The sequence below is a fragment of the Hyla sarda genome, chromosome 1 (assembly GCF_029499605.1).
Source record: "Hyla sarda isolate aHylSar1 chromosome 1, aHylSar1.hap1, whole genome shotgun sequence".
NCBI lineage: Eukaryota > Metazoa > Chordata > Amphibia > Anura > Hylidae > Hyla > Hyla sarda.
This window is the reverse complement of record NC_079189.1, coordinates 534,951,491-534,978,921: the sequence shown is the minus strand read 5'-3', so window position 1 is coordinate 534,978,921 and position 27,431 is coordinate 534,951,491. Positions and strand designations below refer to the sequence as shown.

At 44.0% G+C, this 27,431-nt stretch overlaps 1 protein-coding gene across 10 annotated transcripts in view; it reads left to right on the top strand.

Annotated features, from left to right (window-relative positions):
* The window catches only part of S100Z (S100 calcium binding protein Z), a 91,411-nt gene extending 64,358 nt beyond the window's left edge, over positions 1–27,053 (top strand). Inside the window, exons 1-4 of one of the 10 annotated variants that reach the window (XM_056540519.1) lie at positions 7,837–7,857; positions 20,716–20,842; positions 21,375–21,530; positions 26,776–27,053. In XM_056540519.1, the coding sequence (XP_056396494.1) occupies positions 21,390–21,530; positions 26,776–26,934 (300 nt within the window). In that variant the 5' untranslated portion in view covers positions 7,837–7,857; positions 20,716–20,842; positions 21,375–21,389 and the 3' untranslated portion in view covers positions 26,935–27,053. Of the gene's footprint in view, positions 1–7,820; positions 7,937–18,607; positions 18,627–18,681; positions 18,826–20,715; positions 20,861–21,374; positions 21,531–26,775 lie in introns of those variants that run through there. The other 9 variants (XM_056540544.1, XM_056540501.1, XM_056540551.1 and 6 more) reach the window with 9 other exon arrangements.
* The last annotated feature ends 378 nt before the right edge of the window (positions 27,054–27,431 follow it).

The window sequence follows — 27,431 nt, the reverse complement described above, 5'->3', positions numbered from 1 at the left end:
CGGTGATGTTCCTACAGACCTCCACCTCAGAGAGGACTTTACGCTGCCAAGACAGTATACACCGTGCGTTCCACGTGTGGTAACTAATCATTAAGCTAACTAAGAATAAAGTGCCCCGGTCTCGACCACCCAGGTTCCTGAATGCCCCATAAGCCCACTCTGGATAGGCAAGGCCGGCAAGTTGACTCCAGTCAATGGAAGCGCCCACCCGGTTGTAAACCCCTATATTAAAGGGACAATGAAGGAGGAAGTGGTCCATGCTTTCCAGCGTGTCCACACACTCTTCTCGGGGACAGTCCCGGACATCAGATCTCCTACACTTCAAATTGTCCCTCACATATAGCTTCCCCTGAAAGCAGCACCAGGCCAAGTCCCAAAACTTCTGGGGGATTCTTTTCATGTTTAAAAGAAACAACCCCACCCTCAGATCCCGACCTGGGCAGTCCCTGAGCGCCAGAGGCTTCTGGAAGTGGGTCAACAGAACCCATTTGTCAAGGAACTGCCTTGACTGGGTCCTGATCTCCCACACTCCCAGACCCCACCGACATATCGCCTTCAGAGTCGGTGTAGCGTAAGCCGGAAGATATCCATGTGGTGTACGGAGGTCCTTCACTTGTCCTCCTCTCTCCCATTCCTGGAAGAAAGGCCGAAACCATTCCCTGCAGGAGAGTACCCACGGAGGTTCTGACCAGAGGTTCGAGATGTTAGCTTTCAAAAAGGTGTTCGTTAAGAACACCACGGGGTTTACCATAGATAAATCCCCTAGTCTCCTTGTGTGGTACGTAACCTCCCTCTTAACTAGGTTCAACCTGTTCCCCCACAACAGTTGGAAAAACAGGCTGTAGACCCTAGGGTAGTAAGCCTCTGGCAAGATACATACACTGCTCAGATAGATAAACAAGGGGAGCAGGTACGATTTGATCAGGTGTACCCTTTCCCTGAGGGTCATAGACCAACCCTTCCACTGGTCCACCTTCTGAGTGGCATCCTGGAGCTTACCATCCCAGTTTTTGGTGGAATAATCATCCTGGTAGAAATACTGCAGTCACCATTGACTGTAGCATCTAAGTGGTTAAATGGACTAGCTCTAAAGCTGGCTGATGACCATTGCTGTCGGCTGCTAATATTATTAAGGAGCAGATCCAGCTCCTGAACACACTTTATACACCCTTACATGTACATCATGGGGCATTAAGGGGTTAAAAAAACACTAATTCACTGTTACGTCGAGCGCTCCGGGTCCCTGCTCCTCCCCAGAGCGCTCGCGGCGTTCTCCTCTCTGCAGCGCCCCGGTCAGACCCGCTGACCAGAAGCGCTGCACTGACACTGCCGACGGGGATGCGATTCGCATAGTGGGACGCGCCCGCTCGCGAATCGCATCCCAATCCACTTACCTGTCCCGGTCCCCAGCTGTAACATCCTGGCGCGCGCGGCTCCGCTCTCTAGGGCGCGCGCGCGCCAGCTCTCTAAGATTTAAAGGGCCAGTGCACCACTAATTGGTGCCCGGCCCAATCAGTCTAATTAGCCCCCACCTGCTCCACGCCTTTATAACCTCACTTCCCCTTTCCAGCATTGCCGGATCTTGTTGCCCTTGTGCCTAGTGAAAGCGTTTTCTGTGATTCCCATACCAGTGTTTCCAGACCTTCTGCTATTACCATTGACTACGAACCTTGCCGCCTGCCCTGACTTTCTGCTACGTCTGACCTCGCCTCTGTCTAGTCCTTCTGTCCCACGCCTTCTCAGCAGTCAGCGAGGTTGAGCCGTTACCGGTGGATACGACCTGGTTGCTACTGCCGCAGCAAGACCATCCCGCTTTGCGGCGGGCTCTGGTGAATACCAGTAGCAGCTTAGAACCGGTCCACCGGTACGGTCCACGCCAATCCCTCGCTGACACAGAGGATCCACATCCAGCCTGCCGAATCCTAACATTCACATATTGCTGAAAAAATTGTCCCAAATTCCAAATGGACATTAGCCTGCGGTGCAGATTTGCCCATTGACTTTAATGGAAGTAAATATCTGCAATATATCTTTATTGCAGATTTAAGTGCAGCTAGACCCTCCGTGAACTGACTGCTTACAGGTAATGCTGGAATGGGGGAGTGAATGTAGACATTTGCAAGGGGAAGAGAACAGAGGCATTTGCGGGAGGTGGGTGTGGGTGGTAATCTGGAGGCAAAGTGTTTGTGGTGGGAGTCTGGAGGGAATAACAGGGGTGGTGCGAGTCTGGAATAGTGGGAAGACTGGAGGCATTGTGTGTTTGGGGGGCTGAAGACATATGCAGGAAGGCTGGAGGCATTATGTGTGTGAGAGGGAGATTGGAGGCATTTGGGGGAGGCTGGAAGCAATGTGTTTGTGAGGTGGAGGCTGGCATTTGGGGGGAGGCTGTAGGCATTGTGTGTGTGAGGGGGCTGGAGGCATTTGAGGGGAGGCTGTATTGTGGGGGAGCATTGTGGGGGAGATTTATTTCAAACCTGTGCAGAGGAAAACTTGCCCAGTTGCCCATAGCAACCAATCAGCTTGCTGCTTTAATTTTTATGAAGGCCTGGGAAAAATGAAAGAAGCAATCTGATTGGTTGCTATGGGCAACTGGGCAAGTTTTCCTCTGCACGGGTTTTGATAAATCTCCCCCTGTGTGTGTGAGGGGAGGCTGGATTCATTTGGGGGAGGCTGGAAACATTGTGTGTGTGTGTGAGTGGGAGGCTGAAGACATTTGGGAGGAGGCTGGAAGCATTGTGTGTGTGAGGGGGAAGCTAAAGGAATTTGGGATTCTAGCTATGTCATGAATGGAAGTCTGATGTACCCCTTTGAATACAGTGTAAGGCTAAGGCTACATTCACACTACCACACTACCGTTCTGCCCTGTTTTTTAGTTTGATGGCCGTCATTTTGACGGGGCACAACGGGCAACAGCGGGTGTCGATGGACCCCATTATAGACAATGGGGTCCGTCGGCCGCCGCTTTTTTATAGTGGGAGAAAAAGATGGTGCAAGCAGTATTTTTTCTCATGCTATTCTCCCCAACGGTCATGGGCTTAAGGCTACACAGCCACTTTGGTTGCGTGACATCAAGTTGCATACAAGTTACATGTGTGTGAATTGTTGTGCCTTGTTGCATCGGTGTGTAACTATTTTACACATACAGTATGTGAAGTGAGTTGCAGTCACACTCAAGTTACATTGAAGTCTCAGCTAGCATAGTCAGGTCCGAACTGCGAGCAGAAATCCAGCATTTTTGGAGTTTTAGTGACTATTACATCATAGTTATATTAGGTTGCATGTTCCTTCACGACTGCATCCTCATTTATTAATTACTTTGCCGCCGTGCAACATAACCACCATGTAACCACCTACCTTTTTTTTTCTTATCACAATCTATAAAAGATTAAAAAAAACAAGATGCAGTATTGCATGAAGTAAAGGCACTGCTGCTCTGGGAGACTGGAACTAAGAAATACAGGAAGCAATGTGCCCCCTGGGGCAATTACTGGCAATAAGGGAGGTGGTGCTAACAGGGCCCAAGAAACATAAAAATATATGTATCCCATATCTAACTATGGCCCTAATATTTTTTTTTCTTTTAAATCTTTTTATTACAAATTTCACATAATTAACATAATTAAACAGTAACAGAGTAAGAGCATAACACATGATTACCCAACCCACCCTTTCCCCACCCCCAGTCGGAGAGAGAGAATTATTATTTTTTTTTATTACATTTATAAATAAGTCAGAGAAATGTATAGTTATCACATATCAAACTAAACATTCCAATTTGACCAGATTGCTCTGTGCCTAATTAAGCCTCTTCTGGAGTTAGCAGTTCGCCATTCCTCATAATTCCTAACTTTAAGGACCAACCTATTCCATTCTATTATATTTGGACCCGTACTCCCAAACAGTCCTCTCAATAACACTACCTTAGCTAACATAAAAATACGATTTATTAAATCTCGATCTTTCCCAATATCACACAAATTCCCCAAAATAACCTCTGTACCCAACCATTCTCTCTTAAGATCTATTTTGTTCGCAATGGTCTGGAATACCCTTGCCCAAAATTCTCTCACTATCTAACATGTCCACAGTAAGTGAATTTGGTCTGCGTCTGATGCCCCGCACTTAGGACAGTCTGCCTTATTCCTACATCTTATTTTTTTTTATTGTACTGGTGAGTAGTACAATTGGTGGATTATTCTTAGTTGCATGATTTGATGTCTTTTATTAATAGAGCACCTTTTAACATTCCTGAGAATGTCCTCCCATGCTTTACTTGTGATTGGGCCAAGGACGTTCTCCCATCTCCTCTTTTTATTTTCTTGAAACTTGACAGGCACAGTTCCAAGGAGTAATTTATATACAACATTTAATTTCCTACCCCCCTCTAAATTCATATATTCTATCACCTTGTGTGTAAATATCTAAAAATTTTCTTTCTTTTCAGTGCATCTATATGCTTCACACAACTGTATATACCAAAATTTGTGTTCATTTCTCCAACCGTACTCCCTCTGTAGTGTATCAAATTTTTTAATCTCTCCATTTTGAAAAATCTGTGCAACCTATTTAATCCCCTTACCTTTCCAAAAATCACTCCCCAGCCCTTTCTTAAATTGTTCAAATTCTATATTATCCCAAATCACAGTGTTCCTAATACTACCATCAATTTTACATCTCTTTTTCACTTCCTGACACGTTTTCCTAAATAACCTTATTAGTGATAAATTACCCAATTCTTTCTTCACTGGGAGCCCCCCTTCCACAAATTCCAAAAAATTCTCATAATACCCTTTATAGTCCTTAAATAATTCTATCCAAAGGGTTTCACTCCACCCTTGTCTAATATTCTGAAGATTCCTAACTAGAAAATACAACATAAAATCCGGCAAACCCCCTTCAACTTCTCCTTCAGGCTGTGCCCACCTTAAGTATTTCATTCATACCCTACCTCTCCCCCAGACAAGACTACCCATCAAGGCCTCCAAACCTCAAAACCATTTCCCCGGGATCCAACAAGGGGATGCCCCCAAGACGTATAGAACCTGTGGGAGAACCACCATTTTGATAAGGCCCATCCTGTCCGCCATCGAAAGAGGGAGTTTCACCCAAGCATCCACTTTTTTCCTTAACTTACTCACCAGCCTTGTTAGGTTATGTTGTATGAAGGAGTCTATTGGGGGTGACAGAGTAATTCCTAAGTAATCCAAATTCTCCCCTTCTGTCAGAATCTTCACCCCTACTTCTCCCCTGACATTACCCAGGACCAGTGGCATTAAGGACGATTATGGCCCTAATATTTAAACATGGCATGAGCATGACAATATTATTTGGGCACTATATTGTAGTATAATATATACACTCTGTGTGGCACTATTTGCTTTTACTATGATATGATTATGACACTGGCACATTGTAGCAAGAGATGCTGTGATATCGGATAAAGCAAGTCATAAACCTATGGTGTCTTTTCGCAGATGCAAGAACATAAAATACTTTTTGGGGAAGGGTCGCATGGAAAAAACGCAGAGTGAGAATTGGCTCCAGAGATCAACTATGCCAGTTAACCACCGATGTGGTAGTTGCCGATTCTGTAGCTAATTGATCCCTTGCTCATCCATCCAGCTATAACAATATACACACATAACTAATTATTTCTTTATCTGCCGTACATGTTATGTTGTTTATGCGATTGTTTGTGATTGCGGACGATATTATATCGGCAAGACAATCCATCCAATGCCTAAATATTTCAGTGAGCATGTACGCTTGCTGGGAACTGGAGTGCGCTCTTCCGGACTTGTCAAACATATGTTAGATAAAATTTTGTGGTTTGATTCGTACGGACCCACTCACTAAAGGTGAACATCGTAATCTGGAGCTGCTAAAGCGTGAGACCGAATTAATGCCAAGATCTGAAGCACTGAGTCCGTTAGGATGCAATGAATGAAGTGATTTGAATAGTTTTGATAATGTTATTATTATACATTGAAGGGTATTACAGGTAGTGCTGCCTTGAAACCCACTCTACTGTTTAATACTTATTTTAATCACAATTGTTTGCTTTATTCTATTGTGAGCTGTGTTAGCTCTATCATGTGTCAATGAAGTTGTTTGCATGACATGGGATACTTAAGGGGCGGGTTTTTGGAATGGAATCAGGCTGTGAAAAAGCTACGTGGTAGCGAAACAATTGTTGCCGTGCATTTCATCCTGCAGACTGAACCGAGTGCCTCCACGCTTTCTTCTTTGCCACATTGATATACTTATGACAGGACTATGAAAAGGATGCTTTCTGTATAATACAGATGTAGTCTCATGCAGCAATTTGAGCACTGCATTTCCGTATTATACCTTTTTATCTCACAATTGTATGAGCTTTATTATTTCCGCACTGACAGGAGGCACATGTAATTATGTGTCGCATGTGTAACGCTATAATGCTGGTGTTGTATGGCCAATAACCTCTTCAGGACGCAGGGCGTATGCATACGCCCTGCATCCTGAGTCCCTAAGGACCGCTAGCTGGTCAGGGACCGGACGGGGAGGCCTGCTGAAATCCCCCCATGTCGGCGATCATTCTGCCCACAGTTCCCCCCAATTCTGCCCACCTACGATAATCCAGGCAAAATGGGGGGAACTGTCCTGTGACAGGGGCAGCGGCGTTGGAGGTCCCTTACCAGCGATCTGCGGCGGCGATGACGTGCGGCTCCCTGGTACAGACTACGGAAGTCGGTGAGTAGTTGCCTAGCAACATCTGGAGGGTTTACAGTGGTCTCTAAACTGTAGCCCTCCAGATGTTGCAAAACTACAACTCCCAGCATGCCCTAGACAGCCGTTTGGGCATGCTTGGATTTGTAGTTTTGCAAGATTTGGAGGGGTACAGTCTGGAGATCACTGTGCAGTGGTCTCTAAACTGTGGCCCTCCAGATATTTCAAAACTACAACTCCCAGCATGCCCACACAGCAGTTTGCTGTCTGGGCATGCTGGGATTTGTAGTTTTGCAACATCTGGCGGACCACAGTTTGGAGATCTCTGTGCGGTGGTTTCTAAACAGTGGCCCTTTAAATCTTGCAAAACTACAACTTTCAGCATGCACGAACAGCAAACAGCTGTTTCACCATGCTGGGAGTTGTAGTTATACAACAGCTGGAGGTATGCAACTACATCTCCCAGAGTGCCCTTCGGCGATCAGTACATGCTGGGAGTTGTAGTTTCACAACAGCTGGAGGCACACTGGTTGGAACATACTGAGTCAGGTAACAGAACCTAACTGAAGGTTTTCCAACCAGTTTGCCTCCAGCTGTTGCAAAAGTACAACTCCCAGCATGCACGGTCTGTCAGTGCATGCTGGGAGTTGTAGTTTTGCAACAGCTGGAGGTTTGCCCCCCCCCCCCATGTGAATTGCAATTGCGTTACAAATTATGGGGGTCTTTTTCTCCTTTTACCCCTTATGAAAAGGAAAAGTTGGGGTCTACACCAGCCTGTTAGTGTGCCAGAAATGAGAAAAAACCTGACCAACTCTCCGTTTTACTGAGAAAGCTCGTGTTCCCGACATTTTCACAAAAACCCAACATATTCACTAAGGTTTCCACAGAAAATGTGGTGGATTTCAGCTGAGGAAAACCCTACAGATCAGAGCAGGTGTAAAAAAAAAAGCAAAATGTAGGGAAACCTTAGTAAATACCGTAGAAAAAAATTGGGGGAGATTTATCAAAACCTGTGTAGAGGAAGAGCGGTGCAGTTGCCCATAGCAACCAATCAGCTAGCTGCTGTCATTTTTAAAGAGGCCTGTGAAAAATGAAAGAAGCGATCTGATTGGTTGCTATGGATAACTGCACCACTCTTCCTCTACACAGGTTTTGATAAATCTTCCTCATAGTAGGGAATTAAAACCCCCAAAGTAAACTCCACTCCACTCTTAGTAAATCAGGGCCAGTGAGTATGTTTGTTATCTTAGAATGATGAACTATAGATAACAGCTTGTTGAGAATGTATACACCAGCGGGGACATTTCTCATTGTTGCTTACAGACTTGCTGCAGACTGATGCCAGCCCGGGCTCCTTTTAACATAGCATCCCCTACTGTAATATCAAATTTCCCACCAGGTCCTGTGATTGGCTGTTCCGTCCTGGCCAATCACGGGACTCTGTGGGAAATGTTAAATTACATAGGGAAGAAACTTGCCGGCGCCACGGTATAGTAAAAAGACCCCAGGCTCTGCAACCGCCCGGGCTCTGCCATATTCTATCCCCCCTACCCTGACTTATGACGGGGACACTGATTTACATCCCCCCGCTTGTCTCCCACCCAAGCTTGCGCCGCACATCTCACGTCTGCTGCAAGACTACAAATCCCAGCATGCCCCCTCCCCCCCCCCCCCCTGTTGGGCATGCTGGGAGTTGTAGTCTTTCAACAGTTAGCAGACAGATAGGAGGTGTGCAGCGTGGGCGGGCGGGAGACAAGTGGGGGGATGTAAATAAGTGTCCCTGTCATAAGTCAGGGTAGGGTGATTCCAGCCCGGGCTCCTTTGTACAGCTGTAATATCATATTTCCCGCTGGAGCTGTGATCACGGCTGCCAGCTGGAAATATTATATTTTCTCTACAAAGTCGTTTTGTAAGCCAGCTCCGGGCTGGCTTATATTTACACTGTTTTGGAGGGGTTGCAACTTTTTGTGCGACTTTCACACTTGATAAATCCCTGACCACTGCAAAGTTAAAAAATGAAATTTACTTTCGTACGCTCTTTTGTAGATTTTTGCTCACAGCCAAAAGTCGCACAAAAATTTGCTTAAGTGCTTATGCGACTTTTTGTGCAACTTTTGTAAGCAAAAAAAGAGCTCTAAATCCCTTGATAAATGTCCCGGTTACTACATGTGCAATGTGACTTGGTGGATATCTCTAGCTTGGTGTTAGGTTCCAGGGTTATTCTAAACAGACGTACTATTTAACATGACATGATCCGGGACAGGTGGCAGTCAGTTATCCATAAGACATGTGGGATTGAGTTATTGAGATTTTAATTGTCACTATTATGTTCAATATGTTCACATGACAGGTAATGTATACACATACAGGTGCCGCCCGCTGCTAGGTTACATCACTATAACCGGCACAGACTAAACCATCTTTACAAACCCCAGCTGAATACAAATCCACGACAAGAGCAACTGTCTGTAACACAGGATCTCCATAAAGCCCATTGTCCTTTCATCTATTCTGAGCACGGCCATAAAAGCTATGAAAAAGACAACGTTTAATGATAGGGCTGGGTTCACATAGGACATTTCTGGTATCTGTGTATGCTGATTCAGTTATATACGTTGCAGCCTTCTGTCAGAGGTTTACATAGGGAAATTCATATATGTTTACATTTAAAATTATCACTGATCCATATAAATATGTTGCTAATTTTTTGTACAAGTTGTTTAGGGTATAGGAATAGCAAATATATGTATGTTGTTTCAAGAAAATGTATATAGCATTATAGTAGATCACAGGGGACGGCAGAGGATGACAGCAAAGCACAGGGGACTCCAGGGAGAAATGTAACAGGAAGCTGCAAATGACATTATGGTGTTACCTTATCCACAATACGGATTGGGATCATGACTGCTAGGGCAAAACCTTACCTAGGAAAAGTTTGGTCAAGCCTTCTTATCCCTGCCGAATTCTCTACTACCAAATATAAGGATGTATTCAGCCTACAGAATGTCCACCCTGAAAATTTTCATATGAACATTTCGTACACAACAGGTGTGACTAATTCAGCAGTGTGCACGGTGCAGCAAAATCCCATTGAAAAACAATGGGAAGCTGCTCTACCAGAATTTTTGAGTAGGATTCCTCTGTAGTATTAAAGAGAAACTGAAAGCTTGTTCATCCGCACTAAACACAATAAAAATAGGGGTTTCTTACATTAATTGCTTTAGTTAATGAAGAGTTATGAGTCTTTATTTATTCTATCGTATTGTGCTGTTGTGCGCAATGAAGGCGGGAAGCCGGCTCGCCCAGCTACCCTGCCTCATTATTCTTCCTACCCGGCCCACCCCTGTGGTGAATATGCAAATGTATTTACTCTTACATCACTAAGACATAAGAGCCTGCTGGGGGTAAGCACTCCTCAGTAAACCCTGAAGGAAGAAGCACCTGCACTCTGCTCAGAAAGCTAGTGAAGAAATTTGCATATCACATGAATATTGGGGAAGCAGGGGAGCTGGGTACGCTGGCTCCCCTCCTCAATTGTGCACAGCAGTGCAATAGAAAATAATAAATAAACATCTATAACTATTACAGTGATTGATGTAAGTAACCCCTCTTTTTAACAAGCTTTCAGCTTCTCTTCAATGCACCCTCAGAGAAAAAAGACAGGTAGGGATAGGAAAAAAGTATTGCAAGAGAGGGCACTGCTAAGCAGGGACACAAGTCCTAAGTATGTTCAGGCCATATTTTAAGCCTCAAACAAATGGCTGAAAATATAGCAAACGGAGTAGCTTGACATCTCACCATTTGCGTCTCCCATTAAAGTCAGGCTTTCATGACCACTTCCGGCTGTGACAACAGGCTGAAGGTGGCCAAAAAAGTCAACTAACGAGATGGAACAACCCCTTTTATTGAATGTTAATTAAAAGCCATTTTTGAGATGTGTTTTGAGCCATAAACTGTTTTATTGGCTCAAAAAATAGGCCAAAATACAGAAGGGGAAACAATCACGTGGGGCAATGCCATAGCCATTACTGAAAATAAATATAGGGGGTAGTGCTAAATGGCTTGTGTATATAGTTGTGAGAAAAACTTTAAATATGTACTACACTTCTTAGGCTGGGTTCAAACTACGGAATTTCCAAGCGTAATTCTGTTTAGAAACTCTGCTTGGAAATTCAGGTGCAGCACATGGTGTTGCCAATGGGGTTTTGCTGCCCAGTGAACACTATGAATAATCTTGATCATTCTTTTGGTGGAATATGATTGTAATACATTGCTGTCTATGGAGATGACAATGTCTGCATGGTCCTAGCGCCAGCCGGTGCGGCTGCCCTCAACATTTCTGGCTGGAATATTTCTACCCGGAGATTCCTCACTGCTTTACTGGTTTAAAAAAACTATGCCATTTTCATGTGCTAATGGAAGAAGATGCAACCACCACTGAACATAAGTGGCTTCCCCTTCACTTCCCCTGCTAAAGAGGAGGTCAAAAGGTGTTAAAACATATCCGGAAAAATAATTAAACTAATTAAATAAATGTGACATAATGGGACAGATTTATCTGGTGAGTGCCACATTTGAGATGTCCAGCGCCACTTGTTTTGACACTGATGCAGAAGAAGTGGGTAGAGTTACAGAAAAGTGGTAAATACAAATCATTTATCAGGGATTTCTGAAAGGTTTCTACTTATAATGATACTAATAGTGAGTTGGATTAAATAAATATCATAGATAAGCAGAAAAGAACCCCAAATTATGTAGTAGAATCAAAGTGTCTGAACATATTCCCTATCACGTCGGGGCCAGCTCAGTGATATGCACTATATAGTACACTACAACCAGACCTAAATCTGTACAGTAATATTCTCTTTTTATCTTCATACTCCCATGACTGCTTCTTTTTTAGGAACAGAATCACTTGGGAATAAAGCGATTTTGCCTTGATGTATGCAATGGGAATTCATACCCGATCTGCCTGTCGTGACACCAGTGTATGCCTTAACCTGGGGACCTGCAGTTTTCCATTGTAGACACATTATGTAATATATGAAGGTGTTATTGAACAGTACACAACATATTGATTTTTCAGATTGCCAATACATCAGCATTGACAAACTAATAATAGCTTTCATTATTTTTTGAAAGGAGAAGAGAGGTCATGTGACTAATTTATTGAGAAGGTGCGTTCACAGGCAGATTTGCTTCCGCAGATTTGCTGTTGCAGATTTTGCTGCCCATTGACTTCAATGAGCAGCAAAATCTGCTGAAGCAAATCTGCAGCAGAAAATATGCACTTGTGAACACACCTGAAAGCTGTATTAATTCTTTGTTGACACAGCGTTTTTTGTTTTTTTTGTTTTTTTGTTGATGTTTGTTTTCTGTGTGTTCAATTGTTCTTTGTTGGCGTCACTAATTTTACCAAAAATGATGCTTCCTTCTTCCCCCTAACATTGTAAGTGGGGCAAAATTTTACACAATTTTGCAATTTTAGGGGGTGGGTTAGGTCTACATGTTGGATCGTAGGACACACTGCATGGCAGGCACCTGTCCGGCCAGCACAAATAATAACCGCCAGATCCTACACAATTAATGCCCTTTGCCATCAATTGCAAACAGTTTTAGGCTATGTTTACTGAGCTGGACCACCAGATATATGTGAACCCAGCATAAGTAGCAATAAATAATGGTATAAATAATAGTGCTATATTTTAGCGAACACAAATACACGGGAGTTGAAGTATTGCAACAGATGGAGACACACTGATTGGGAAACACTATGCAAAAGAAACAATGGGGAGATTTATCAAAACTGGTGCAGTCAGCAATCAGATTGCTTGTTTTATTTTATAGAGGCCTTTTTAAAAATTAAAGAAACTTTTTTTCTACACAAGTTTTGATAAATCTCCCCCAATGTCCTTACACCTGCGTGACCTTCTCAATCTCTGTGCCCCATAGAAGTTGCTATGGCTGGCACAGCTACAAAAAGAAAAAAAAAACTATGTAAACTTGGTACCAGAATAATTACACCTACCCTAAGAATACAAACTGCAGCGGGAAATACGCTGTGTATCCCTCGCTCACCATTCACACAGGGCTTTCCGGCGACAACCCTATGTGTGCAGTGAGTTTTGGAGGTAGGGACGAGTGTCGGCGTGACTGTGAGACGCGGCTCGGCCTAAAACTCACTACACACATAGGGCTGCCGCCAAAAAGCCCTGTGTGAATGGTGGGCGAGGGATACGCAGTGTATTTCCCGCTGCTTCTGCAGATTTTGCGCAGAGTGAAATACGCTGTGTATACGCCAAGTGGGAAGGTGCACTTAAACTTCAAAGTAAATACTATTAAAAAAAAATTATAATAATAATAAATAAATACACTTGTTCAATATAGCAGATTTCCTGCAAACAGGAGAACCCCCACAGTAAAAATAGACAGCTGAAAGCTGATGTTTGCACAGAAGTGAGGTACAGCACTGTAGTTACCTCTAATATAATTTACACATAAAACACTAGTAGCTGCATGAAATGTATACCAAGAACAAAGAGAAGCGAATTTTTGAAAAATTAGATTCAGCCAATTCGATGAATTTTCTGAAAAAAATTTGGTCCTGTCTAAATTTATTTGCAGGGAATCTGTATTAAAAAACAGCTATTTCTGGCCTACAGAGAGCCCTAATAGGGGTGTAGAACACTTTGCCTTGCTGTAACACGCATAGGGTGTGTGCTGGGTTAGGGAAATAATACTGTTAATCAGTATGACATGCAGATCAGAGGCGTCGCTATTAGAATGACTGTCGCAGAGCGGCACAATGACAGAGTCTGGAGATGGCATCAGTATGAGGAGACCATATAGCGGCTGAATGACAAAGTGTGGAGATGGCGGAAGCATGAGGAGACCATATAGTGGCTGAATGACACAGTGTGGAGGTGGCGGCAGCATGAGGAGACCATATAGTGGATAAATGACATAGCGTGGAGGTAGCAGCAGCTTGAGGAGACCATATAGTAGCTGATTGACCCAGCCTGGAGTTGGCAACATCCTGACAAGACCATAGGGCCTCACAATTGAAAAGATTAAAGATATGTTTTAACATTTAAATTGAAGATTTCAAATAGATGAACCAAAAAAGTTTTATATAATATGGCAGCAGTATGAGGAGACCACATGGCGGTACGGTGACACAGGGGTAAGATGTCAGATTGCAGGGGTTCCGCCAGGATCTCGGCTGCAGCACCCACCTGCTGCGGCTTCCGGCAGCGCTGGAGGCTCTCATCCTAACGCCTCATGACCACGGTGACGGGAGATCGTGACGTCACGACTCAGCCCCCGTGTGACGTCACGCCCTGCCCCCTCAATGCAAGTCTATGGGAGGGGACGTGACAGCTGTCAAGCTGTCACTCCTCCTCCTATAGACTTGCATTGAGGGGCAGGGCGTGATGTCACACGGGGGCGGAGTCATGACGTCACGTTCTCACGTCACCGTGGTCCGGAGCCGAAGCCTCCAGTGTTTCCGGAAGCCGCAACAGGTGGGTGCTGCAGCTGAGATCCCGGGGGTCCCCAGCAGCGGGACCCCCACGATCTGACATCTTATCCCCTACACTTTGGATAGGGGATAAGATGTCTAGGGGTGGATTACCCCTTTAACAAGAAAAAAATGGTACACCACTTAGATGTACGTATGTGTTATGCATTTATGAGAAGAGGACAATGCGCTCCAGTATGCTTAAAACAGTATTTGTCTACAACACCAGCAGGTGTGTACTTTTGGCTGGCCTTTCACAGTATCTAGGCCCTTAAGACTTTAACAGGAACAAAATGGTACACCACTTAGATGTACGCACAGATTACCCTTAATAGAGGACAATACACTTTTAGTGCTCTGCTCACCCTAACTGGCTGGCTACTATTAGCTTGATTAGGGGATAGCCTAGTTGCAGGCCCTTACTCTAACCATAGCCCCTCCAATAAGACACACACATCACAAGGGCCACAGCAGACCCATTTTTATTTACATATCAACTTAAACATTGTCAACATAATCAATCCCACCAGTATAAACATCATTTAACCAAAATTAACTGAAACAACATTTTACTAACATGCTGACTTGTACCTGCCAGAATAAGAAACTGGAAGGCACACCAAAATCAAGGGTCTCCTGATTACCCCCAGCTGTGCGTCACCAGACCCGAGGGCACCAATTTGCGGAGATTCACAAACCTCCCTGGGGCCCCGTGCCCATAAGGAAGCCTGTCCCCAGCCCACCTCAGACCACCTTATCAACTGCCACAATTACCAACAGTGCCTTTAAGTCCCTATCCCGAAACCTCCACATCGGGGGCGTGTGACCCATCCTACCACTACAGCACAGCCCTTCTCACCTCCTCACGAATCCCCAACATCCACAAATCCATCCCAATGGTGTTAAGATGAACACCATCAGGAGCCAAAAACTCAGGATCACCCGACTCCAATTCCTGGTGCCAGACTACCAAGCCACCAGTGCGCGCCACAAAGCGCTCCACCACCTTGTTGACTTTAGCACGGGACCGGTTCAAACTGATCTTGCTCCTTGTCAGTTCCTCCTCACCACAATATCTGACCAAATCAGAATAAGACCTGGAAAAGAAGCCTGCAACCTTAGAAAATTTTAATATCCCTCATTAAATCCCTGGACCTCTGAAACCCCAGGTCATTATACCTCAAATACACCACCAGCACATGGCCCAGGGCCCGATCAACAGCCACATAATGCTGCAAATGCCCCTGCCCACAGCAAACCCCATTTTCCCAGCCACCGAACCCACGCCTCCGAGCGGTACAACCCCAACTGGAGACCATTTGGCCGGACCTCAGCTCGGACCCCTCCCCTTGCCATGTAGGAGTGACCAACGATCCACACAAGGCAGAGCTCTGAACCTGAAAACGAAAAGTGAACGGCACACAATACAAGGAAACTAAACAAAGCACAAACATCACAATAATTATGGCCAAACATAAATTCGATATCTGTTGAACTCCCACCTCCCAATGCGCCTAGTGACCTCCAGCCGGAAACCCCACCACGGCGCCTCAGTGGCTGGCCCAATGTGGAAGGAATGAGAACTGTATTCCCCCACCGCACACCCTGCAGCCGACAAACATTGCCGAAAAACCAAATGAACTGAAAACGTGAAAGAAAAGACCCATCCGCATGCATCAGCAGAGGCCCACCCCCTTCCGGGTGCACCTCCAGGAAACCAAGCTAACAAGCCACCGGACACATACCAGAATCCATTAATGGAGCCAACCGCACCACCATACCCCATCCCGCTTGATCCATCTTGGAGCGACAAACCAGACACACCAACGACCCCTCCTGCAAATGGAAGTCTGTAAATAAAAGACCGCCCGTGACACACCAACTAGGAGCAACCAGCTCCGAAATCCTAAAGTCCCCAAAAAAAGCCAAAGCAAATGCCAGTCTAAACAAACATATTTCACAGCTGCCTCCCAGTCAGCCCATGCAACCAACACCCCCAACCGCCCAATCAAAGACTTCCCAGTCTGTCCACCACCGCTGGTAAGTAGTCCACGTTGCCCCACTCACAGACCTGCAAACCACGCCCCAAGCCACCCCTAGACCAGACTCCATAACCTCATCGGCATAGGGATTCCCTAAGCCTCTGCTGCCGGTGCCAACTCCCCAGCAAACCAGCGGCCGTCACTCCTGGCAAAGAAATCCGGACATCTGGACCATCACTTCTGACAGGCAGACCAAGGACCGGGTGATTCCCGTCCACAACAGCTTGAACAACAGTAGGCTGGCAGGAAACCTCCCCAGCAGCAGGAACACCAAGAGCAGGAGCCAGGAGGGTAGAGCTGGAACCAGAGGGGGTCCTACCCCCCTCCACACTGGACCAAACAGGAACCATAGAGTCCACCGGATGAGGTGCAGAGGGCCCCTCATCCCCGTCATCCAACATCAGGGAATCAAATGGGCTGTCAGATCGGGGGCGGGGCCACCGCCGTCACCCCTGTCACTGTCCTCCTCAGAACTGTAGGCCCGGAACCGCCGGCTGGAACCATCCAGTCAATCACAACTCTCTGCGGGAAATATGAATAGGTGTATATATACGGCAGTGCAGCGGACCATAGAAGAGCAGCTGGCCGCATCTATAAATTATACAGGAGGATCGCAACGGACCTGGGGCGATCTGTCAATTAGTACAGTTACTACTAATACCATCATGGAACAGTGTGTTCCATGCTGGGAGTAGTAGTACCACCTGCAAAATGTTGAAAAAAAAAGTGAAAAACACACCCACACACTACATTTTTTTTATTGTCGGCTACATTTTTATTGCCCTGCCCGCCCACATAAATTGATCCCTGTTTAAAAATTCATAAAAATGTTGTTACAAAAAAGATACATTTAGTTAAATACAATTTTTTCCATCACTACTGCATCTTTTTTATTATTATCTTTTTAATGGTACCCTACGAAATTTTTATAAAAAAGGGTATCTCCATTTCTTTTTTGGATCGCTAAAGTCCAAAAAAGAAAAAAACCGCTGGCAAAAACGTCAAAGTTAAGACCAACATGGCGTTTTTCTTGACGTTTTTGCTCTCCCATAGACTTCTATGGGAGGAAAATGCCAAGATTTCTGTGCAAAAAAACGTCAAACTAGGTTTTGTTGGGCGTTTTGAAAAACCAGCCTCTGAGCCCAAAATTGCTGAAAAACGCCAAAAGGATTTAAAAAAAAAAACGCCAAACTGAAAAACGCCAAGTGGATCTGGCATTTTGCAGCTAACATCTGGACACAGCATTTTTTCGCTGACAAAACGCAGTGCGGGAAAAATTGCGTTTTTTTACAGCATTTTTGCAAAAAATTCTCAGTGGAATTCCAGCCTAATGAGATTTTGTAACGGCCACATGGGATTTTGTAACGCCCATTTTTAAGGGTTTTCATAACGGAACATTAAACGGATCTTTAAAACGGATGAATTTTATATTGTGAAAGAAGCCTTAAAAACAATGTGCCATAAGCTGTTGAAAAACTACAACTCCCAGCATGCCAGGACTGCCTTAGGCTGATAAGTTTTGGGGGTCATGTAGTGAGGCAATTCCTCAAAGAATCGTGCTACAATGAGATTTTTAGAGCACTCCTGACGGCCCATGCACACTATAGATATATTACTCGGGAACAAATGAATCCACTTGCTGCAAAATCCCATTGATCTCAATGGGACCCTGCTGCTCAGTGCACTCTCTGGAAGTTCCGTGGCCGAACTTCCAATGCGGATCTGGATTCTTCCAAAAAAATTTACATGGAGGCTGAATCCTCCTGGAAAACTCTTAGTCATTAGGACTTTTATTAATGGCACTTATGTTCACACAGCCTAATTCCGACGAAATATACCTCATGGACATTCTGCTGCCGGAGAGTCCCATTGCTTTCACATGATAGAATTTTTGCGACAAATGTTTCCTCCATGGAAATCCCGATTCCAGTGTCTGATGTCCAGCGGGACATTTCTCACATCTTACATCATGTGAACATGGCCTTAAAACTCCATGCAAAATAAACACTGATTCCTTGCTGAATTTCCTAGTGTTCATAGGCCTCAACAAATTTTACCTATCACAACCAAAGCTGCAGCTGCCACTGAATCGTGAAAATGAATTAGAAGCGCTGCTAAAATCCCATTGTAACCCTGCTCTAAAACCACATTCACACAGCAGTATTATATAACAGGGGGGGGGAAATTTATTAAAACCTGTGTGGAGAAAGAGTTTACCAGTTGCCCATGGCAACCAAACAGATCACTACTTTCATTTTTCAGAGGCCTTTTTTTAAATGAATGAAGCAATCTGGTTGCTATGGGCAACTGCACCACTTTTCTTTTTCACATGTTTTGATTAATTTCCCTCAGTGTCTGTAAGCCAAGACTAGGAGTGGAACCTACATAAAGAAAAACTGTTGGGGGAATTTATCAATGGTTTTAGGCTAGGTTTCCACACAGGTTTTCTTCTGGCATTTCTTGGAAAACTGTAAATGCAGTTTTAAGCCAAAAGTCAGAAGTGGATCCAGTATAAAGGAGACAAATAGTATAAGTCCTTCCTTTATAAGCCTAAGGGTACGTTCAAACAGTTGTTAGTGTTGAGCGGCATAGGCCATGTTCGAATTCGCAATATTTTGCGAATATATGGACGAATATTTGTCATATATTCGCTAAATTCGCATATTCGTAATATTCGCGTTTTATTTTTGCATAAGCGAAAATTTGCGCATGCGCAAATTAGCATATACAAAAATTCACATATGCGCAAATTAGCGTATGCATATGCAAATTTTCACATATATGAAAATCCACACGTCAGTCTCACACAGTAGTATTAGAGCCTTCTTTATACCATACAAGCTGGAAGCAGAGAGGGGTGATCACTGTGATGTGTACTGTGAAAAAAAAAAAATTTAAACGAATATTCGTAATTGCGACTATATAGTGCTATATTCGCGAATATTCGCGAATTCGCAAATAAAATTCCCATTGCGAATATTCGCGAGCAACACTAACAATCGTATTTACAGCGTATTTTACAGGGGATCCGCCACTAAAGGACCTCTGTATGCTGTCTTTATATGTCTTTGTATGTGCCTGCTCGGAGCTGCAATCCGCCGCTACGTGCAGACACACTGAAGCGATGTGCGAGGCGCTGCGCATGTGCGGTGTACTCCCACACATCGTGCCCGCTCCCCCTGCTCTATGAGCTAGGCAGAGAGCTGCCACGATGTGCGAGTATACTGCACATGCACGCGGCGACTCGCACATCGCAGTGTGTCTGCTCGTAGCGGGGTATTGCAGCTCCGAAGAGGCACATGTAAATGCAGCATACAGAGGTCCTTCAGCGGCAGATCTGCAGTGAAATACGTGCTGTAAATCCGCTCCGAGCAGCCACATGTAAAGACATCATGCAGGGGTCCTTCAGCAGCGGATCTGCAGCAGTGGGTCTGCTCGTGTAAACGTACCCTTAGGGTATCTTTTTTTTTTCTTCCTGTTTTTTTTTTTTTTTTTTTTTTTTAACCAAAGTCTGGAAAGTGGATTCCTGGTGAAGGAGAAGAATAAGTCCTTTCTTTATATTTCTCATTCCTTTTAGAACACATTTCTGGCTTTGGCAGTGGCAGTTTTCCATAGAAAACACCAGAATAAAACCTGTGTGGAAAACCTAGCCTTAGGTTCACACGGTGGAATTTCAAAAGTTGCTGAATGGAATTGCGGAATTCCGGTGGAAATTCTGTGTTCTCAGATGGGGCTTGAATTGTGGCGGAATTCAAGCCCCAATGACTTTAATTATGATTCTGCCGCAGAATTCCGCAAAGTATAAGATTGATTTAATTTCACTGTCTAAATGGGACAGGGGAATCACACTGAAATTAGTGGCCATTAAATTCCTTGTGAACATACCCTTACACAGTTTTTTGTTTGTGGTAACAAGCTGCACATTTTACGCAACAATATAATAAGTCACAGATTTATGCGCTACGGTAAAAAAAAAAAGTTGCAATCTTGCATAAAGTGATAAACCAGAGAAAATGATGTACTAAAGTGACATTTTTAGGAAATGTGTACCTGCACAAAACGAACCAAATGCCATGCAACCATATAATAAATGAAAGAACATTTAGCTGTGTTTTCCTAAACATTACAAAGGGAAAATAACTACCCTCAAGTCCCATCCAGTAATTGTTTCCTGTGCAGAGTACATAATTATCTGGGTCATAAAAGCTCATTTTACAGCTATACCACCTACCACATAATAACGATCGTAGGCTTTATGTTACATTATGACATGGATAAATACTAATTTGTTAAAAAATAATAATAATAATAAAATAAAATAGATTCATGCATGTTTTCAGTGCAGTCAAATTTGATGCTTCATATGTGCACAGCCTCCTTCTGCTTGAATCCCTAGAGGAAAGCCCCATCATTGAAGCAATAACAAAGTATTCCCTTCTTCCTCAGGTTTATTTTTGGACTTTTTCCTCTGCCTGAGCTTCTTAGCAACTAATGGCCGTAACTTCCTACCTGCTGTAATGAGCAGACGTACAGTGACAAGTCTCCTCCCCGCCAGGTACTACGGCACTCATAGGTATGCTGGCCTCACAAGGTATTCAAATTCTCAAATATTTAGGTGATGAAAGTGTATACTATGCCAACACCCAATCAGTACTTAGAGACGACTGAAGCAGGCCACCCACCTGTCCTCATTGGTGATCTGGTGGCTTTTACAGAGTGGGAATACCTGTGATTAAATAGGACGCCATGTATAAATAACCCAGCTTCAGAGATTTCTTCACCCACTCCTCCTCCTCTCTCTCTTTTCTTGCTGTGGACGCACAGGTATGAGGATTTGTCCCCTTTTGTCATCTGCTCTTTACTTGAATTCCATCTAAATCTGTTTCACCTATTCATATGTGCTCAGATTGCAGGCAGGTGGAGCGGTATTAAATATCTGCCAATTATTTTTTACTTCACTTCACATTATTACTTTTAGAGTATTTGAAAGCACCGACACTCTATTGGTCAATGGGGGGGGGGGATTGATTCAATTAGAAAAAACAAAACCAAAAACTTGATATGATCATTCTAATATCAGTATTCTCTCTTTCGCCACTTTTTAGACACTTGTCTTCATCATGCCCACCCAGTTGGAAGGTGCCATGGATACCATGATCCGAATCTTTCACCATTATTCCGGCAAAGAAGGTGACAAGTACAAGCTGAACAAAGGAGAACTGAAGCAACTATTGCAGAGTGAACTGACGGACTTCCTTGCTGTAAGTATGGAGAAAGCAATACTTATTAATGTCTCATAAGTTTTAAGCAACCTTCACATGGCAGTATTTCCTACATGATTCGGTCAGATATTTCCACCAGTATCTATAACCATAACAAGGAGTGGGTTTAAAACACACACACACAAAAGCCAAATGTTCTATTAGGGTAGGGTCACACATGTCGTATTTTGCTGTGAATGTGCTGCTGTGTATTTTGCTAATCATTGACTTCAATAAGTAGGAAAATATGCAGTAGCAAATATGCAGCAAAATATGGCACATGTGACCCTACCCTTATAGTACTCTTGGTTTAAAGGGGTACTCCACTGGAAAAAAAAAAAATTTCTAAATCAACTGGTGCCAGACAGTTAAACAGATTTGTAAATTACTTCTATTAAAAAGTCTTAACCCTTCCAGTACTTCTCAGCTGCTGTATGCTCCAGAGGAAGTTCTTTTCTTTTTGAATTTCCTTTCTGTCTGACCACAATGCTCTCTTCTGACACATCTGCCCGTTTTAGGAACTGTCCTGAGTAGGAGCAAATCCCCATAGCAAATCTCTCCTGCTCTGGACAGTTTCTGACATGGACAGAGGTGTCAGCAGAGAGCACTGTGGTCAGACGGAAAGGAAAAGAAAAGAACTTCCTGTGGATCACACAGCAGATAAGTACTGGAAGGACTAAGATTTTTTAATAGTAGTAATTTACACATTTGTTTAACTTTATGGCACCAGTTGATTAAAAAAAAATGTTTTCCAACGGAGTACCCCTTTCAGTTGGCAATTACTGAGCCTAATACTGCTGTGTAAAAGTAGCCTTGGGCTACAGGGCTGGTGCAAGGAATTTTGCCACCCTAGGCAAAAGCTAATTTTGCTGCCCTCTTGACTCTGCCCATTGGTTCAGATGCTGGTTTTCCAATTTCTTTGTGGCAGGCAGAGCAGCGCCCCCCATCATGAGGGTGCTCTAGGAGGCTGCCTATTTTGCCCATAGACAGAGTCGGCCCTGTTGGGCTGGGTTCGCATTCGGTAAGAAGAGAATTCTGTAGTATACGGTTGCAAGTTGGGAAAATGGGATGCTGATGTGTGCCACAAAATTTGCTTTGTATCAAGTAAGAACTATGAAGTTCTTTTCTCTTTGAATTTCCTTTCTGCCTTACTACAGTGCTCTCTGTTCACTTCTTTGTCCATTTTAGGAACTGTTCAGAGTAGGAGAAAATCCCCGTAGGAAACCTCTCCTGCTCCAGACAGTTCCTAAAATGGACAGAGGTGTCAGCAGAGAGCACAGGTGGTCAGACAGAAAGGAAATTCAAAAAGAAAAGAACTTCCTTTGAAGGATACAGCAGCTGATTAGTACTGGAAGGATTAAGATTTTTAAATAGAAGTAATTTACAAATCTGTTTAATTTTCTGGCACCAGTTGATTTAAAAAGAAAAAAAAATTGTTTTCCAGTACCCCTTTAAATATTAGCATTTTGTCATATACTTTACAGCACTGTTCCACAACCTGTACTAAAGCAGCAGTTGCAAAACTATGAACCCCATCATGCCCGGGTAGCCCTTGGCTGTCCAAGTATGGTGGGAGTTGTAGTTTCGCAACAGCTGGAGAGCTGCAGGTTGGGAAACACCACTCTATAGAGATATTTTAATTGGGTTATGGTGGAATCCTAGTACTGGAAAAGAATTAAAAAAACTGTAGAATTCTGAATTTGACAGGGAAATACTTTGGTTTATTTCAATATTCTTTAATATAACTATTTGCATTTGGATTTAGGAAGCAGAAGGTGTAGGCTGAGTTTGGGGGGGGGGGGGGGGTTATCCCTGCACGACACGCTTTGTCTAGTGCTGTTTGTTTTCATTGCGCTGCTGTCACCACATGCAAATTCCTCTGGCCTGAAAGCCGCGCTTTATATGCCATGCAAGGAAGGCTTGAATACGCTTTAGGTTACTATTCGCAGACAGTTCCTCCAGCCAGATAGGTGATAAAAGATCCTCAGCTGCTGCGCAGCCTCTTGGGAAGCAAAGTTGTCGATTACTGTGTCTTGCAGCAGAACCATTATTCCCACTGAAGATATAGTTTAGAGAAGCGGAATGAAGATTGACTAAGATCTGCTCTATGTTGCTTGTAGCATTTTCTGCTTCCATTTAACTGAACAATAACATTACTATTGATCTCTAAAATAGAACTTTCCATTACTCATTGAGCAGGGTTTATGTTTTCTGGCAACATACAGTCGTGAGTCATCCTTACAAGCGGCTCGTTCATTACTAAATATTGACATGAATTGATATACACCAGAAATAAATCGCCTTTCACACGTAGGATTATGTTCTGGAAGTGCAGGACAACCATTGGCGAATTGTAATAGTAATAGCTTTTATTACAGAAAAATCATTTTTTTCTTAATTTATTTAATAGGGAATTAATAGGATTAATAGGGTTGAAAAAAGGAAATCCTTCAGAACCTTAAGATATCCTTAAGATATCCTTTGAAAATTTGTCAGCATTAGTATAGCACCATTATGAAATGTCGGTCATAGCCAGATATGATTTCTCTATATTAGGGTACGTTCACACACGCTGATTTTTTAGCGGGTTTTCTGCTGCGTATTTGAAAGTGGGCAGGCTCTTCTCGGATGTCCGCAGCAGATTTTCTGCGGCGGAATGTACACTGCGGAAAATCCGCCACAAGCCCCATTGAAGTCAGTAGGGACTGTGGCGGATTTTCTGCAGTGTAAATTCCGCTGTAGAAAATCTGCTGCGGACAGCCGAGAAGAGCCCGCCCACTTTCAAATACACAGAGGAAAACCCGCAAAAAAATCTGCGCGTGTGAACGTACCCTTATGGTGTATTCACACTAATGAAAGCTGCAGATTTAAAGCTGTGTCCAGCCATTTAGTTTACATTGCAGTCTCAAATCCTGCGCATCAAGTATGCACAGAATACTGTAAGTGCGAATACACCCTAAAAGGGTATTCTAATGTGAAGAAGTTATCTCCTATCCACAGGATCAGGGATACCAAGCTAATTGTGGGGGTCCTACAATTGGACTTCCCACTGACCCCGAGAATGGGAACACAATTGTCCCTGGAATGAATGGTGCGCAGCATGCATACACGGCCAGCACTCCATTTATTCTCTATGGGGCCGCCAAACATTGCTGAGCACTGGACTTGGAACTTAGCAGTCCCATAAAGCAGTGTATTCCAAGCAGTGTGCCTCCTGCTGTTGTAAAACTACAACTCCCAGCATGTTGCGAGTTGTAGTTTTGCAACAGCTGAAGGCACACTGTTGGGAAAACACTGCCCTAGAGAATGAATGCAGCACTCTGCGCTCACAGCACTCTGCGCTCACAGCACTCTGCGCTCACCCTAGGTGTGCACCATTCATTCCATAGCGATTGCAAGAACATTTAAGGGTATGTTCCCACCTGGTTGTATATGCAGTGTATTTCACGCTACACAAAATCTGCAGCAGCAGCGGGAAATACGTTGCGTATCCCTCACTCGCCATACACACAAGGCTTTCCGGTGGCAGCCCTATGTGTGCAGTGAGTTTTGGAGGCAGGGCCGTGTCCCGGCATGACTGTGACGCGCTACTCCTCCAAAACTCACTACATACATAGGGCTGCTGCCGGAAAGCCTTGTGTGTATGGTGAGCAAGGGATACGCAGCGTATTTCCTGCTGCTGCAGATTTTGTGCAGCGTGAAATACGCTGCGTATACACCAGGTAGAAATGTACCCTAAATGTGCGGAGTGTCCGTCTCTGGGTTTTAGGTGGACAATCTGCACATCTCATCCCCCATTAAAAGAATAGGGGATAAGATGTCTGATCACGGGGGTCTGGCCGCTGGAATCCCCTGCGATCTCCGGCGCAGCACCCCAATCATCCGGTTCATGGAGCGATCTCAGCTTGGTGCCGGATGACGGGTAACCACAATCATCATGCCCCCTCCATTCATGTCTATGGGAGGAGACATGACAGCTATGTACTAGCCATCACGCCCCCCCCCCCCCCCCATAGACATGAATGTAGGGGCGTGACGTCACGAACACTGAAGCTGCAAGATTACATGTTCAGAACACTGTGGTGCCGGCCAGAAGATCACAGGGTGTCCCAGCGGCCGGACCCCCGCGATCAAACATCTTATTCCCTATCCTTAGGATAGGGGATAAGATGTATAGGGGCGGGGGACCCCTTTAAAATCCACAGATACAAATTTGCATCTAAATCTACACAATTTGAATCTTTTTTGCTGGGGATTTACCTAAAGGAAATGTTGCAGACTTTAGGCCCGCTCAAAACACCACAGATTTGCACAGATAAAATCTGCCACAGATTAGGCAATAGAATTGGCAAGTGGATGACATATAACAAATCTCATTTACATTCTGAGGACATGCTAAGTAAATAAAGCAGGCTGCAGACTTCCAAACATACAGCATGTTAATAATGTTGCGATATGTTGCAGATTTCTCCTACAGACATGAGGGTAAGGTTCACACTGTGTTAGGGCTTTTGTCAGACATATCCGTCAGCATTCTGGTGAAAAAAGAATGTTGTTGTATATTGTAAGGGAAGGCAGGGGATGCCATTAAATTCGGTGTCCCTAATGGAGTCACATTTGGGTGGTAGACTCAAAAACGCAGTCTACTTCGCTTGTGAGTCTTTGCTTTTGAGACCTTCCTTTATAGTATACAACGACATTCCTTTTTTTTTTTACCAGAATGCCCACGGATACGTTTGACGAAATTCCTTACACAATGTGGACCTAGCAACTGATAAGTGTCTGATCCGTTGAGGTGCGACAGTTGGGACTCTGACCAATAAGGAGATCCCCTGTCCTCCTTTGTCCCCCTCTTGAATAAAATGGCATATATGCTGCTACTCCATTCACTTGGGGGATAAGCGACATCTATTCTTGTGATTACTGGAGGACTCTTTGGTAAGACACAAATGTGTAGCTCCTGGGCCCCAGTGCAACATCAGTATTGGGGCATCCGTATGCCATTTAAAATACTGGTGGCTTCTTATGAAGCGGAGGTGCTTTGGTGCTTCCTCAAGCCTTTGAGGCTGAGTTCGACTGCCACCCATAGTTTTGCCCTGGATACATATTACCCATTTTGTGGATGGGTGATACTTTTTCATCTTGGTATAATGTCAAAAACAAAATGGTGTTCCAGGATGGGTATTCACATCAAGCGCACTATAGATCTAGCACTTATAGTAACTTTTTTTTTTTTTACTTTTAGTGTCAAAAAGATCCACAACTGGTCGACAAGATCATGAACGATCTGGACTCCAACAAAGACAACGAAGTTGACTTCAATGAATTCGTAGTGCTGGTGGCGGCCCTGACCGTGGCGTGTAATGACTTCTTTGAAGAGCAGCTCAGGAAAAAGGGAAAATAATGATGGTTCGGGCGTCACTGCAATGAATCCCGCAGGCAGCGACTGTCAAAGTGTACCATAGAAAAGTATCAGCATTATGGATATGCCATGTCAATAACTGTTACATAATAAATACTGGATAAAGTCATTTTTGTCTTTGTAGTTAATTCAAGCAAATGTAGAAAAATCTTTCCTTACACCTTATTTAAACTTACGTTCACACAGAAAATTTTCTGCTGCAGATCTGCTGCAGATTTGCTTCAGCAGATTTTGCTTTCCATTGACTTTACTGGATAACAAAATCTGCTACAGGAAATTTTGCAGCTGATCTGCAACAAAATTACACAAGTGTGAACATATACTAGGGTAGGGTCACATGTGCCATATTTTGCTGCATATTTGCTGCTGCGTATTTCCCTACCTACTGAAGTCAATGGGTAGCCAAATATGCAGCTGATTTTGCTACCAATTGACTTCAATGGGTAGGAAAATCTGCAGCAACAAATAAGCAGTACGTG